The sequence below is a fragment of the Protopterus annectens genome, chromosome 13.part0, assembly GCF_019279795.1.
Source record: "Protopterus annectens isolate FY-2018-M chromosome 13.part0, PAN1.0, whole genome shotgun sequence".
Lineage (NCBI taxonomy): Eukaryota > Metazoa > Chordata > Ceratodontiformes > Protopteridae > Protopterus > Protopterus annectens.
This window is the reverse complement of record NC_056747.1, coordinates 929,889,148-929,906,006: the sequence shown is the minus strand read 5'-3', so window position 1 is coordinate 929,906,006 and position 16,859 is coordinate 929,889,148. Positions and strand designations below refer to the sequence as shown.

The 16,859-nt window shown below is 40.3% G+C and overlaps 1 protein-coding gene across 4 annotated transcripts in view; it reads right to left on the bottom strand.

The window, feature by feature from the left end:
* The window catches only part of MLX (MAX dimerization protein MLX), a 702,906-nt gene extending 690,877 nt beyond the window's left edge, over positions 1-12,029 (bottom strand). For 2 of the 4 annotated variants that reach the window (XM_044054694.1, XM_044054695.1), the window contains exon 1: positions 11,942-12,025. In XM_044054694.1, the coding sequence (XP_043910629.1) occupies positions 11,942-11,983 (42 nt within the window). In that variant the 5' untranslated portion in view covers positions 11,984-12,025. Of the gene's footprint in view, positions 1-11,941 lie in introns of all 4 variants that reach the window. The other 2 variants (XM_044054697.1, XM_044054696.1) reach the window with 2 other exon arrangements.
* Positions 12,030-16,859: the final 4,830 nt, after the last annotated feature.

The window sequence follows — 16,859 nt, the reverse complement described above, 5'->3', positions numbered from 1 at the left end:
TGGACGTATAAGAGAATTTAAGTACCTTTATCTGCACTTTTTTTTCAAATACAGTATTTAAATTAATTTAACTGTGTTGCATGATTATTAACTGAACTGGAAGTTTTGACTCTGTTCTTCAGTTAGTGCTTACTTGAATTTTATTACTTGTTAGTAATTGCAGGTGTGGGGTTAGCCACATTCTTTGATTTCCTGTCCTTGCCTATTTAAGTGGTACAGTTTGAAATATTTTCTGCTTAAAAACCTCAGCTTTGGCCGGCTAAGATCTAGCTGTATTCAACTGGACGTACAAGAGAATTTAAGTACCTTTATCTGCACTTTTTTCAAATAATACAGTATTTAAATTGATTTAACTGTGTTGCATGATTATTAACTGAACTGGAAGTTCTTCAGTTAGTTTTCTCATCCACCCTCCCGGTTTCTGTTTTGGTGTTAATCTTAGTGGCTTTGAAACTGCCCGCCCCTCTTGTACATTTGTGTTTGGATACTCCTTCTGGGCCCATCTCATTTGCTCACTTAACTGAGTGCAGTGAGATCATATTCTGATTTCAGGCACTCCTACTGTGTACAAAGAGAGCATCTGGGAAAGAGAACAAAAAAAATGTTTAAGCTTGTTTCCTGCCTTTCCTGTTAAGTGGTCTAGACTGTTTGTAGTCTTCTGAGCCCCCAAGCCCTTCTGTGTTGGAGGGAAGCCTTCTAGCTTAGTTTTGTTTCTTATAACTAGCCAGTTTTCTAGTTTCAGCACTCAAATCTGTTTGTTTGAACTCAGCACTTGTTCAGAACTCACTGTAAGCACTACATAAGCTGCAAATTACTACATCACTCAACTTTCCTCACTTGTCTAGTGGAAAGCAGTTTTTAGTACTTAATAAATAAGCACTTATCCAGGCATGTCTAAGGTCAGCTCCCACTGATTTCTCCTGTCTGCCTGATGAATCTGGGCATCTTGGGGCAATGCAGCAATTGCCTGATGTACACAGACAACCCTCTCCTCCTACCACCCAACACTACAACCTGTGAGAGATGCACTTATATAGCCAAACTGGAAGCAAACCTCTCTTCACCCAAGACTGGACTAGACAGTCAAGAGGAGAAGGTAAACACTTGCACCACACCACACTCATCACATAGTCCCTCAAAACCTACACCACCAAAACACACACATAGAAACACAACACATACACCTACATTCGCGGAGGCTCTCAATAAAAACCTGCCCAAGCATCGGAGACATCAAAAGCATAAACGCAAGCAAACTCCACCCCCCAACACAACCTAAATGACACATAGCCCACAAACTCAGTGTGCCACTCAACCACAGCCCATAAGGCATAACAACGTACCCAACACTCTAGTCATAGGTGACTCTATAGTCAGGCACACTGATGTTCCACTCACTAGACTAAACAAAGTTACTGTCAGCTGCCTGTCAGGTGCCAGGATCCGCCACATAATGCATGCACTCAGGTCACTTCACAATAAGTACAAATAAGACACTGTCATTGCCCATGTGGGTGTGAATGACCCGAGACGTACCTCCCTGGACTACATGAAAAGAGACATGGAGGAGCTCTCCGATCTTGTATCCCAGGCAGGTATGACCCTAACCCTGAGTATCATCTGCCATCACCCAGAATGATACCACAGTACAAGTACAAAATGACTGACTTCAACAATTGGCTAAGCTTCTGGTGTCATTCCAACAGGATCCAGTATTTGTCTGCCTGGGACCACATGATTGACAGTCCACGATGCTTTGCCAGAGATGGCCTGCACCTGTCGCCCTTAGGATTCCGGATACTGGCTAAGGTTCTTGCCACCCCTATAGTGCCTTTTTTAGGCAAGGTTCAAAGGACAAATTCACCACCGTAACAGGTACAAGCAAGCAAAATCTGAGGGTAATGCTACTCAATGCTAGAAGTCTAAACCTCAAAATGCACTCACTCGAGGCACTCCTTAAAATGGAGAACATTGACATCTGTGCAGTGACAGAGACCTAGTTCAAAGCTCCAGAGAGCACCCCTGCATTACCAGGCTTCAATTCATACCACACCTTTCGGCCACCTAACCCAGAAAGAAGCACTAAAGGTGGAGGCGTGTCAATATTCATTAAGGATATCCACACCTCCAGGCTAGTTGCACAGCATAATGCATCCGAGATTATCCAAGTGCAACTAACTATGGGCAAGACCGCAATCCAAATTGTAGCTTGCTACAGACCTGCCACCATGCCCCAGGATTCACACTCCTCATTTCTTGATACACTGGAAAGTATTAGGGTACAACCCAACACCCTAATAATGGGGGATTTTAACTACCCCACCATTAACTGGGAAAACTACTCATGTACCAACTCTTTTGCTCAACGTTTTCTAGAATTCATAAATTCCAATGCCTTGGATCAACTTATTCACACCCCTACCAGGAGCAGCAATATCCTAGACCTGGTCATTACCAACATGGGAAACCGGTGTTCCACACCAGAGGTCAATTCCTCGTTGGTCAGATCCGACCACAAGTTAATCAGCCTAGACATCCACATCCCACCCCCAGTCCCAATTAGGGAAACCATCGTAAAAAACTTCTCCAAAGCCAACTTCACACTTCTTAAGACAGAAGTGGCAAACTTCACGACACCCATGCAGACGGACAATAGAGGTATGACTGCCGAATCCTACACAAAGGCACTTTATAAGCACTTACACGAGTGCATGGATCATGCTATCCCTAATAGAACCAAGATGTTATCCTCCAAAAAAGGGAAGCCAATCTGGTGGTCCTCTGCCATAAACAAACTCTACAACGAAAGAAACTGTTGCAAAAAAGAGTAAAATCCCATGACTGGAGAACTCCCTGGTCAACCTCAGTAAGAAGCTGAGATCCCTCATAAAATCCTCCAAAGCTAGTTACGAAAACAAAATTGCCACTGACTCTAAAGACAACCACAAAGCATTCTATAGCTATCAAGAATCTAAATGGGAACACTCAGATCTGCTCTGAGTTACAGCACAATGGCACTAAATATACAGAACCAACTGATATTGCCAACATCCTAGCAGATAGGTTCAGAGCTAACTTTACCCCCCTCTCACCCCCTAGAGGGCCCATCTCTATACCGGAAGAATGCAAAGTTCCTATAATCATGGCTGCACAGGTAAAAAACACACTCTCCAAAGCCAAGAACACAGCATCCATGGGACCTGACAATATCCCAGGCTGTGTTCTACACGAACTACAGAATGAACTGGCACCCTACCTAAGTACCTCGTTCAATCATAGCCTCACCTGAGGCTTTGTACCCACTGAATGGCGCACCGTGACGGTTATCCCACTCCACAAAGGGGGAGCCACGACGGACCCCAGGAACTACCGCCCCATTAACCTGACGAGCCTGGTCTGCAAGGCCATGGAACGTATAATTGTGGAACTCATAAACAAAGACATTGGTAATCTCCAAACTCTGGACCCTACCCAGTTTGGATTTGTAAAAGGCAGATCATGTCTCCTAAACCTGATTGCTTGTCACCAAAGTCACAGATGAGGGTAAAATGGTTCACACAGCTTATCTGGATCTCGCCAAGGCTTTTGACACCATCCCCCACTCTGGAATTATAGATAAGCTCACTAAACTAGGTATAAATCCCTATGTCACAAGATGGGTTGCCAACTGGCTCACAGACAGAACCCACAATGTGAAAGTAGCGGATTCCAAATCCGACATCAGACCAGTGACAAGTGGAGTACCACAGGGTTCAGTCCTGGGTTCTCTCCTGTTTGGTATCTACTTCTCTGAAGTGCAGGCCAACACAGAAGGTCTTTGGCTAACAAAGTTTGCGGATGACTGCAAACTAGGAGCCATAATCGAAACTCCTAACGATGTGGACAAACTACAAAAGGGCCTCACTGAGACAGATACCTGGTGTCAAAGCCATGGCCTGAAGCTCAATGCCAAAAAGTGTATTGTCAACTCTGTACCCATAAACTACCACATAGCTGGTAGTCTACTTAATGCCGAAAATCTAATAGGAGACCTCGGGAAACAGGTGGACAGTAGTCTCTCCTATGATAATCACATCGCCACAGTGGTCAGGAAATCCTTCTGCGTGGCTCATCTCATCACAAAAGGATTCTCATCCAGAAAAAAAAAAGAGGTCATTGTTCCCCTCTACTCATCACTCATTAGACCCATTATAGAGTACAACGCCCTTTTGGTATATACCTCACAAGACACCTACAACAACTGGAAAGACCACAGAAATACCTCACAAAGAGGATTACTGGCCTCAAACAGATGCCCTATGCAGACCGTCTCAAAAAACTACAGCTTTACTCCATCGCATATTGCCTACTCAGGGGCGATCTCTGCCCAACATACAAAGCTATGTCAAACCCAGAGCTGTTGGACATGCTCCACTTAAAGAAATCCCAATTCCTCCGAGCTACACGCTCTAGGGACCTAAACCTTGTCACCACAATAAACAGAACATGCTGAAGGGATAGATTCCTGTCCCAGAGACTTCCCATACTCTGGAACACACTACCTATGTCAAACAGAGCCTCTCATTAGCACTCAAAGAAAAATCTTGATGATTGGATGGGAAATGGGAAATTCACCCCAGGGATCACTTCTGTGGCTCTGCTCGACAGGGGCACAGGAAAATAATTTTCTTGGGTGGTGAAAGCCAGGGTACATTTTTTGGCTAGGCTTGTATGGGCCCTAGGGCCGATAGCCTAGTACCTACCTATGAACCTAAAAGTCTACTCAGACTTCTACAGTCCACCATTATCAGTAAATATGCACAATTCTACAGTCCACCATTATCAGTAAATATGCACAATCTCTGAAGAAGTAAAAAAGTCATCTAAATAATTCCACAGAAAATAAATCTGTAACTAATGAAGAGGTTGCTGCTAGCAAACACCTTTATATTTCATGGTTTCATCGAAAAATAAAGTGTCTGATGCCCCTGAGGAATAAATTGCCTATATTACATTAAAAATAAGCTAGTAATATTGGAATAGGAAATGGATGGCAAACTGATAACAGGCTCATAGTTAGTATCTTAACTTTTTCAGTACTGCAGCATTCACCCCTTGTGGGAGTAGAACCAACACCCTTCTGTATCAAAAGCAAGTACACAACCTGTTGTGCTATTAACAATGCAAGCTGACTTAGCATAAGCAGCATTAAACTTCTCTTCCCCTGCAGCTCTCAGCTCCTTGTAAAATCTACTCAATACTCAACTGCATCTCAACTTCGCAGCACAAGAAATCTGGAAAAAGCCAAATTTATTGGGGGGGGGGTCAAAAGTCCAAAAACCAGGGACACATTAAACATTGCTTGTATAATCTTGGAAATTTGCTAGAATAAAATGCTGTGTTACCACCATAAATTTTACTGCCAAGGTCCCTGTGCAAAAGAGTCAGAGCAACCTACCACTATGCCAAATCACCTGCTTTGTGAAAGAAAAATGCTGTGTTACCACCATACATTTTACTGCCAACGTCCCTGTGCAAAATAGTCAAAGCAACATACCACTACGCCAAACCAGCTGCTTTGTGAAAGAGCGGAAGACTGAAACTTAAATGGCTATCATTTAATGAATTCAGTTCTCACCATAGCTGTCAACCTTTTAGCACAAAACACCTGGACAAACCCAGTAATGAGGGAATACAGCCCTCAAACATATTCAGTGAATTCAGTTCTTGCCATAGCTGTCAACCTTAGCACAAAAAACCTGGACAAAGCCAATAATGGGGTAATACAGTCCCAAAAACAAGGACAAATTTCAAATATTCATCTTATAAACTTAGAAAATTGTTAGAATAAAAGGTTGTGCTACTATGTATTTTCTGAAGAATATGACGTCTGAAATTCAAATGCTTGTCAATTTTACTTCTGACGGAACAAAAACAATTTTCAGCAGAGGCCCAGGGAGAAATACTGCAGACACATGTCTTTGTAAAATGGCAGGACACCAGAGCAAATCCACACAAACATAGGGATGAGATGCAGACTACACACAGAAGGCACCCCAGCCAAGAATCAAACCAGAAAACCTATAGCTGTGAGGCAACAATGCTACCACTGCACCATCAAATATGTAAGGAATTAAACATTCAGAAACCTGAAGTCTGAAATCCAAATGCCTGTCAATTTTATTTAACATTTGTTAATCAGGACAGTCTGACTTGGAACCAAGAAACAATTTTCAGCAGAGGCCCAGGAAGAAATAACGCAGACATGTCTTGGCAACATGGGAAGACACAAAAGCAAACCCACACAAACACAGGGAGAAGATGCAGACCCCACACAGAAGGCACCCCAGCCAAGAATCAAACCTGAGAACCTGCAGCTGTGAGGCAACAGTGCTACCACTGTACCATCAAATATCAAGCATTACAACATTTAGAAGCCACAGATAGTATGAGGAACAGATCAGATCAAGTATGAGGCAAAAATCTGCAATTTTTTTTACAAATGGTGGTGGGTAGGGAATTCAGGTCCTTAACACCTGCATACAAGGTACAGGGTTCAAGCCTGAGGTATTCCCTACCACACCACCATGAGTTTGTTCTAGCCACCAGTATATGCAACTGGGGCATTTACACACACACACACACACACACACACACACACACACACACACACACACACACACACACACCCTTCGTTACCTTACCTGGAGCGACATCAGTACATGTAGATCCCTTGGAATCCATAGTGACACTAACGCCAAATCCCTTCAGAATCCATAGCGACACACTCCAAATCCATAACTGCCCACGCATTACATCCACCACGCGAGATCCCCAGACGAGACTCCTGAAGCACATCCACCATGCGAGATCCAAGACTCCATCTGCCAACATTGCAGTCTAGGTCCGATATGTTTCCAGCGACAGTCTATGCAGTTAAAACTGCATAGACTTCTGGGATCTCTGCTGTTACATGTTTCCCAGTCCGGACTGCTGCTGAGACAGTCTGCGCATGCTCCAGACTGTCTCAGCAGCAGTCCGGACCAGTGCACATGCGCGAAAGTCCATTTTTTTTTATTTTTTTTATCCGCAAATTTTAATTTTTTTATTTCTTTACTTTTCTTTACAGCTGGGGGGGCTGCAGTCCGGCAGTCCAATAGCACGGGCCGCCCCTGGTTGATACTACAATGTACTTTAAGGGTGGGTGGGGTGGCTGCACTCCTGAATGCACCCTCCTTTGGATGAGATGCTTATACCCAGCTTACCATTTTTTTTAATGCAACATAAGCAATTTATTCTTCAAGGGCAGCAGACATTGAATTTGTTTATGAAACACTGAAAAATGTAAAGGTGTTTGCCACCAGCATCCAATTCATTACTTAGAGGTCTCTTTAATGTGGAATTATTCAGATGACTTGCTTCTGAAGATATTGTTCATATCGACTGATATTGATGGACTGCAATGACTAGTTTTGAGTGGCCTTTTATGGTTGAAATGTTATGAAGTTGGTAGTTTTGGCATTATTGCTTCATATGTTTTGTTTCACTGCTTACTGGAAAAATGTTCAAAAACTACACATTTAAAACACACTCTAACAACTGGTGCTATATATACAAGGAATAATTTAATACAATCAGGAAGGTGAATCAAAGAACACACGCATGCATGCACGGTCCTAAAAATTGTGCAAGGGGCCTATGGTTTGAAAACAGCCCAAAGATAAACAATCTGTCACTGGTCAGATGCATTTTCTTTGAATGTGGATTCACTGTCATTTCAAGGGCAGAGAAGTCAACCCTCATGCTAAGTCTATTTTCATTCTAAGACTGTATTGTTTTGTTTAGCGAATGGCTATCAATGCTTGTGCTATACATTTTTAAATAAAAGTTTTAAATTAAATGCAAACATCTGTAATCAGTGTAGAAGTAAAGAAAATCATCTACCGTGTAGGCAGAGCTAATAAGAGAGGCGGAGGTGATGCCATACTATACTCCAACCAACTTACTATCTCTCCTCTCTCAACCCCATTACCAAACTTTGCTCCTGCAGAAATCCTAATCGTAAGTTGCCAACTTAACCCCATAAAAAAAATTGCCATCATCTCCACCTTTATCCCCCCAGGTGACAACATTCCTATTCTTGAAAACATTCTCTCCTGGCTCTCCCAAAATATTGCCTATGAAACCATTATACTTGGTGATGTTAACATTGATTGGGCTTCACTATCCTCCTCTTCCCCTTCTCTTGGCCTCAATCTTTATGGCTTCCACCAACTCATATCCTCAGATCTATTATAGACTGGATCCTAACTTCAATCTCTTGTGTCTATCATAACCCTGGTACACTCCCCAACTCTGAGTGACCATTCCCCTACCCATGTCCAAAGGTACTCTGAACAGTCACCAAAAGAACACCCCTACAGAGTATATCACAATCTGACTCACTTCAACCCAGACAAGTTTAACTCTATACTGTCCAACATCAACTGGACCTTCCTTTATAACCTCCTCCTAAATGATGCCGTAGCTGCTTTCAGTAAAATATTTCTAGACATATTAAACACCATGGCCACATCTAAAACAATCAGAGTAAAATCAAACTGTACCCCCAGGCTCACTAAGCAAACACGTACAATTATGCACCAGAGTGACACTGCCTGGAAAGCTTGGGTCAAAATAAAACCTCTCCCCTACTCCAACACTACAAAGAACTTTAGAAACATGTGTAAAAAACTAATCATTAAAGATAAAAAAAATATTTTTTTCACTTCCAACCACTGTAGTCCACATACCAACCCCAAGAGATTCCGGTCCACCGTTAACACAATCCTCTACCCCAGTATCCCCCTCCCACCTCAATACTGCCACTGAAACTGCTGCTCCATTAAACAACTACTACATAGAAACAATCCAAAAACTAACACTTTATCTCCAAGTCTTCCTTCCTCTAACACCTTCTCCCTACAACCTGTTGCCACTGCCTTTATCAAATCCCAACTAATTAAACTCAAACCCTGCTCTCCCTCTGTAGACAATTTACCCTCCCCACACTTCCTTAAAACTGCTGCCAACTCTATAGCCTACCCAGTCTCTATTCTCATTAATCATTCCATTACAAAGTCTGGTGACCCAGAATTATGGAAATCTTTTTACACAATCCCTCTCCATAAAGGTGACAACTCCACCGATCCCTCAAACTATTGTCCCATTGCTATACTATCCCCTCTTTCCAAATTACTAGAAAAATGTGTTTCTTATCAAGCAGGTGTTTAAGTAGCTGAGACTGATCTCTTAACTCCCACCTAACACGGCTTTAGACCCCACCACAGCACATCTACTGCTCTATTCTCATTCACACAAACCATAGCTGAAGCCCGTGATAACAACCTACTTCTTTCTTGTCTACTCCTTGATCTCTCAAAGGCATTTAATACCATCTCCCACTCTAAACTGGGAACTAAACTTTCTGACCTTCACCTCTGCCCACTCTTTAGCCTGGTTCTCTACTTATTTATCCATTTATACGCTGACAAACTGTCACCTCCCCATTTTTGCCTGTCTATACTGGTGTTCCCCAAGGCTCTATTTTGGGTACCCTCTTATTCAAGATCTTCACTAACAACTTACACTCTGCTACTAACCTCTCAACACTCTTACAATATGCTGACTATTCTACCCTTGTTATCACTGCCCGCAGTATCCCTGAACTCCTTTCTCTTACCCAAAACATTTTATCTTCCACTGAAACCTAACACTGATAATCAACTAATCTTAAATCCTAAGAAAACTAAACTTCTACTTTTCTTTCCTAAAACTCTAGCACAACATAAATCCTCTTTCTCCATCACCTCTCTTAACAATACCATCATCACACCGGAATCACATACTAAATTACTTGGTGTCATCATCAATGAAGAACTAAAATTTGATATACATATCAATTAATGCATAAAGAAACCCCACCAAAAAATGGCCTCCTGTACCGTAATCATAAATTTCTTTCTTCCTCCTCCAAATCCTCCTGCACCGTAATCATAAATTTTTTTCTCCCTCCTCCAAATCCTCCTTAGCTACGTCTCTCCTCTTACCCAGTCTTCTGTATGCTGCTCCTGTCCTTACTAACCTTCAGTCATCTCTTCTCGGCAAACTAGAACAAACCTACAATAAAATAGCTAAGTTTGCCTCCAATCTCCCATATAAATCCCATCACTGCCATGCTCTTAAGTCTTTGCAATGGCGTGAATTCCCCAAACAATTGCTCCTTCCTCAACTGCATATAACACACTTATCAATAACCCCACCTCCCACCCCTCTATCTCTAATATTGTAGCACTATACAACCCAAGATGTCATCTTTGTACATCTGACAAACATCTTCTGGACACCTACAAACCCCCCAAAAATATTGGGAAATCACTATACAAATACTCAGTAGCCCGCTCCTGGAACTCCCTCCCACATAATATAAGAAGTATTCCTCATAAGTCCCAGTTCAAACCTGAACTTAAACACTATCTTCTCAACACCTGGTCCTGTCCCTGTCAAGCTTCAACTTGATACTAGCTACCCTCATAAATCTACTTTTCTTCTCTCATATCTTTCGCTTTCCCCAGCATCTTTCTCCTCTCCAGAGTACTAATACTACTACACTCCAACACCCTCTTTCTTCTCAATAATCATTTGCAGCCAAATTAACTTGTTGTTAATGTATAGATTTACACTGAAACCTGTACAAAATTGTTAAATTCAGTTACTATATTATTTCACCCTGATGTATTTTAACTGGAGCTTTTCTCCTTGGGGGGGGGGCTCCATTTGACTGTGATCCAAATTTGGGAACAATACAAACAGAATAATGTTTTGATAACTTTACACAATGTTAACTTGATGATAAACATACAAAAGACATATGCCAACACACACACACAGCTTTGCACACAAGTATACCCCTCAACCTGTAAATGCAACAGATACGGACAAAGCCAAAAAAATAGAAGGACAAAGGTCCAAAAATCAGGGATAGATGTAAATATTACTCTTGCAAAAACTTACAAAGTTGATAGAATAATATATTTTGTATTAGCATGTGTTTTCTTAAGGATGTGAAGTCTGAAACTAAAAAGCAAATGATTATTCAGTGACGTAAATTCTCCACGATTTGCTAGAAAGGAGAAAAACTAAAAATATGTATATTATGTGAAAATTTGAACAGCTGACATGTATGCTCAAATTAAGTCCTCTGTTTTCCCGAGCAGGGGGCACGTTTCAGAACATTGCGGCGTAGGCATGCAGAAAGGCACATTTAACAGTGTGAAAGCGTCCAAACTGACAGCCATGCAGAGCTATAAAAGTTTCATACTTTTATTTATTTATGACAAGTGCAGACAGCAACATCTGAAAGTACTGCATACTTGTCTCTGTGTTGCACGAGAATTATTATTACGCATATTTTGTCACTTGAAGTAAGCAGACATGATTCGGACAAAACTCCATAGCGGAGTTGCGCAACGTCCCTTATACAGCACCATGTACTGGACAGCTCACCTAGCAAGAAAACAACTAATTTTAAGAAACAAACGCTCAGTGTTTCACATCCACAAAGTTTTCTTTTCTAGCCTGCTGTCGTCACGTAACTAATCTTACCAGACTTTAGAAATAGGACCCAATACACAAAATATGCCGCATCACAAGCAAGCAGAAACTCCTCCTGCCCAACTGCTTGTGTAAAACATACTCACTTTTCCTTGCATCTACCAAACTGCTGTTATTTCAAAAGAAGAATGCATTTTTTTAATTATCAAAACCTATTATTTTCGTGCTAAGGTACGTGTACCCTACCAAACAGACCCCCCCCCCCAAACATACACAGTAAACAAACAACTCTGACTACAAATCATACACGCTTGCAATAACCTCCTTGGTGTCCTGTCCCAAGCCAACGCTATAAACAAACTTTACTCACTCTACTCCAAGAGTCTTCGGGAGACACGCTCGATTCAGCCATTTTGGACCGATGGCCAGCGAGTCACGTGACTGTGTTCTTGTCAAAACGATATGACGCCATCTGCTGTTAGCAGAAGTGGTGAATTTTTTTTCATAAACTCTCAAAATGTATTTCACCCTTCTTGTTGAAGATGAATCCCCAAAGGCAATTAGTGCCAGAAAAATAAAAAAATACACCGACAAACGTGTACGCTTACCATTCAGCTACTATGATTTAGATGCACATTCAGTGTACCTCACTATGAGGAATGTTCCTGGGTTTGAGTAGTAAAAATACACATTCTTCACTGTTCAACAGTGATATTCATTGTAAATAATACTAAATCTTTTTTTAATTTGTCAAAATATTTTTACAAGACATTTAGCCACTCTATGATGTTACGTTTTGAAAGTTGTTAGTTAGTTAGTACTCCAATATTCGCCAGTTTTCTTGATGTTAAGACTTATTTATTTGTTTCGCAATTCGCATCGATAACCGGCATTTGATATTGATAATTTGGTAAACTGATTACACGTTACAGTCAGATAACACATACCTGCAAAATAACTTGACAAAATTGACCATTTGGGCACACGACAATAATATGCTGATAAATACATCAAAACTAAGCATGTGGGATTTGGGAGACATAAATTGAATGGTGAATATTTAACATAGAACAACAGCGATTGAAACTACAGACTCATTTAAGGAACTCGGTGTATAGGTAGTCACATACCTCTCAAGTGTACGGTAGTACCTCATTACGAGGAACGTACCTCATTTGGGGTCTTAAAAAGTTCATGTTCCTCGAAGTTCCCTCAAAGTTCCACATTGAAAGACTCTGTCACACATTCAGTGTTAGGAATTTTTTAAGTGAAATCCATTGTAAATAGAAATGAATCATATCAATTCATTAAAAGATCTTCTTTATAAGTAAAAACAGCATATGTTTAACCATCCTATGGCCTTCCTAGTGGAAGTTGTTAGTAAGCCATTAGTATGTGTTTCACATTTTGCCCATTTGTTCCACATTAGGAGGGCTAGTGTTCCTCATTTTGGACATGGAAGGTTGAGAGTTATGTGGGTAGATTCAGCTCTGTGTTTTTCTAATCATATCAACCAGTTGGTTAATGATAGTTAAAGACCTACAGGTTGTATAAAAAGATTTATGAAGTCTAGGAAATCAAAAATGGTGAAGTCATTGTTTGTTAGTTACATTAGACCCAAACTTGAGAATGGAATAACAATATGGAAACCCTATAAGAAAACAAGAATGAGTAAACTGGAAAGAGGACAGCGGAAATATACCAAGGGCATCCATGAATGTGAAAATTTAAGTTATGAAAGAATAAAATATCTGAACTTGTACAGTTTCTCTTATAGATATCTAAGAGGAAATCTTATTCAGGTATATAGGGCATTTAGAGACAACTATGTCTGGGAATGTTTTGGGGTTATCAAAAAGTACTAGAGAATCATCAGACAACCTATGTAGAAGATTCTATAGGAATGAGGAAGTGTACTAATTAGTTCTCTGACAGAGTAGCTGATGCATGGAAAAGACTCAAATTACATTGAAGCAAGTACTAGTTTAGATATGCTAAGACAGCCTGGACACTTATTATGGGAATAAGTGTTATGGTATATTGGCAAGCTAGAAGGGTTTTTAATGTCCGTGCTTGAAATATTTGTATGTATGTAACCGGGTAAGTGGACTGGTGGTAAGACCCTTTTCAGCCACAAACCAAGGGCCCATGGCACAAACATTTAACTATGACAATATGAGAAAACAGCAGTAGTACTGTTTACAACACGAGAAACAAGACTATAGTAATGCTTATTAAACCAGAGTGGGAAAAATAAGCATGGGTGGCATTAGTAAAGTATTTAGGAAAAAAGTGTTGACAGTTGTTTTGGTATATGCTTCACCTGAACAACAAATGTTTAAAGAAAAACTCTGCCCTCTCCTACAGTTTAACTCAATACTTAGGCTTCTTTTCTCCCTATAGTACGGTTACAGTATTGTGTAGGTACCTGAAATCTGCTTGTACTTTTTAAAACTTTTATTTCCTTGCACTGGAATTAAAGGAAGGGAAAGTCTGCCTACCTTATTTAAGCTCAACTTCTCACATACTTTGCAGAGGAATTTGTCTCCCTCTGTATGACATACAGACACAGTTAAATCTGTGGTTTAACCTGTCAGGTACTGCTGTCAATCTTAGACTGACCAAGTTTGCAGATGACCGTAAGTTGGGTGCTGTCACTGAGTATTCAAATGACACTAACATACTGGAAGAGGGTCTCACAGCTACAAATAACTGGTGCCAAAGTCATGGCCTTAAGTTAAATGCAATGTATTATCATACCATTCATCAAAAACACGGCCCTTGCTGATTACCACACCAACGGCAACCCCCTAAGCACACAACCCGTGGTGAGATACCCGGTACTCAGGTTGACAACAATCTCACATTCGACCATTATGTGGCGGCAGTGGTCAGAAAAGCTTTCTACTTGGTTCATCTCATAAGTAAAGGACTTGCATCCAGAAAAAAGGAGGTTATTACCTCTATGCACTCCTCCTTCATTAGACCTATAATTGAGTATAACAACCCTTTTGGTATGTACCTCGCCAAACACCTGCACCAACTGAAAAGGCCACAGATATACCTCACAAAGAGAATCCATGGCCTCCAACACCTGTCTTATGTGGACAGGCTCAAATCACTATCACTTTACTCGGTATCATACAGATTGCTTAGAGGTGATCTGTGTCTCGTCTACAAGGCAATATCAGACCCTGCCCTACTAGAGATGCTCCATATCCATAATTCCTCGCACATTACCAGCTCGATAGGCCTAAATCTAATATGTAACATCAACAAAAGCTGCTGGAGAGACAGGTTTGTCTCCCAGATGCTGCTCCGTCTCTGGAATAGACTTCCCATACATGTCAAACAGAGTACCTCGCTGACCCTCTTCAAGCACAACCTTGATGAGTGGATGGGAAACCACAAATTTGTCCCAGGGGTTCCACCTTTGTCCCTCATTGACAGGGGCGACAGGTGCTGACTGAGGTTTCTTTTTTGGGGATAAACTCTTGGCTAGGCTTGTAAGGGCCCCACGACCATTAACCTAGTAACCTCCTATGATCCTATGGGCAATTAATCCTGGTAAAGTCAGGAACACAGCAGCTGATATAAAAAATGACAGAAATCCGTGGAACTGTTTTCCACTGTTTTTAATTTCAGAGAGGAGGAGAACTTAACATTCACCTTTCATAGCAAGCAAAGCAATTAGATCAGTCAAGGGTTTAAAGGCAATTGTCATCTCTTCTGACACATTTATATAAGCAGCAATGCAGTACTGAAATGCTAAGCTTTAAATGTTGGTTATTTATAATAATTTATATGTTAACATAAATTAAATGTACTATCAGAGATTTCTGTGACATTTAGAGAAAAATCAGAAAATATTTTTTCTTGTAAAGTATCAACACATTTACTATATTCAAGCCTCCCCTCCCCATACACACAGGACAGAACTGCGGGAAGAAAGACAAGTGGCAACCCAATCAACTAGGTGCACTGATAATGTTCATAAAAAGGTCTTTTCTGCCTTTTTTGTGACATGCATATCTGGTGTACACAGATCCATGACAAGAGATTCCCACTGACTTTGAGTCAGTACTTACATTGTTAGAGTGCATCAGCATTTTGTAGTCCACAAAGTAAATGTGATCATTGATGGCAACCATAATATACAGCTGAATTTACTGTATCATACATTTACTATGTGCTCTTGCATTAAAAACATTAAGAAAAGGAAATCAGAAGTACTTAAGTGTGTTGTACACACACTCACATGCACATACACACACACACACACACACACACACACACACACACACACACACACACACACACAGTCAGATATGTGCATTTATAAAGTTCTGCATCCCTGCATCCAGGGTTGTCAGATTTCTAAATGGACAGGTAGGAATGGAACCACAAAAAGGTCCTTCACATTAAGTGAAGACCAAAAAAAAAAAAAAAAAAAAAAAAAAAAAAGTATTTTCATCTGTTTTCCATTGAATAAAAGTGTCTCCACTTTGTGATTTATTATTGGCCCATATGCCAGTATACGAGGCAATCAAAAATCACAAAGTGGAGGCTGTTTCACCAGGATTTTAACAGGTAGTGCTGGACTGGGGATTGGGCTGCTGATTTTGGGACAGTCCCGCTCAAATAGGGACGTCTGGAAAGCCTGACTGCATCCCATATATAGTAGTATAGTATTCTACATGCTACATACATTTTTATACACGCACAAACACATACATACAGAAATATATATATATATATATATATATATATATATATATATATATATATATATATATACAGTGGATATAAAAAGTGTACACACTCCTGTTAAAATGCCAGGTTTTTGTGATATATAAAAAAATTAGACCACAATAAATAATTTCAAAACTTTTCCCACCTTTAATGTGACCTATAACTTGTACAATTCAATTGAAAAATAAATAAATCTGTTAGGGAAAAATATAAAAAATAAAAAAAATACAATAAGCTGGTTGCATAATAAGCCAATGTTGCCCGAGTCATGGCTGAAAAGGGTCCTGGGACCAGTTCACTTTCCTGGTTATCAAAGTATAACTAATTAAATATGAAATAATAAAAAAGAAAAAAAAATGAAATAGAAAAAAAGAAAAAAGGGGTGAACATGACAGAAATAATTAAAGAACTAGTAAAGTATATTTTAATTCTGTGTCATTCATGAGAGAGAAAAAAAATTCCCACTGAAGACATTGGGAAGTAGCAGAACAACTTACTTTGGAGATCTACTTACTACTCAACTGTAAATGTACAGC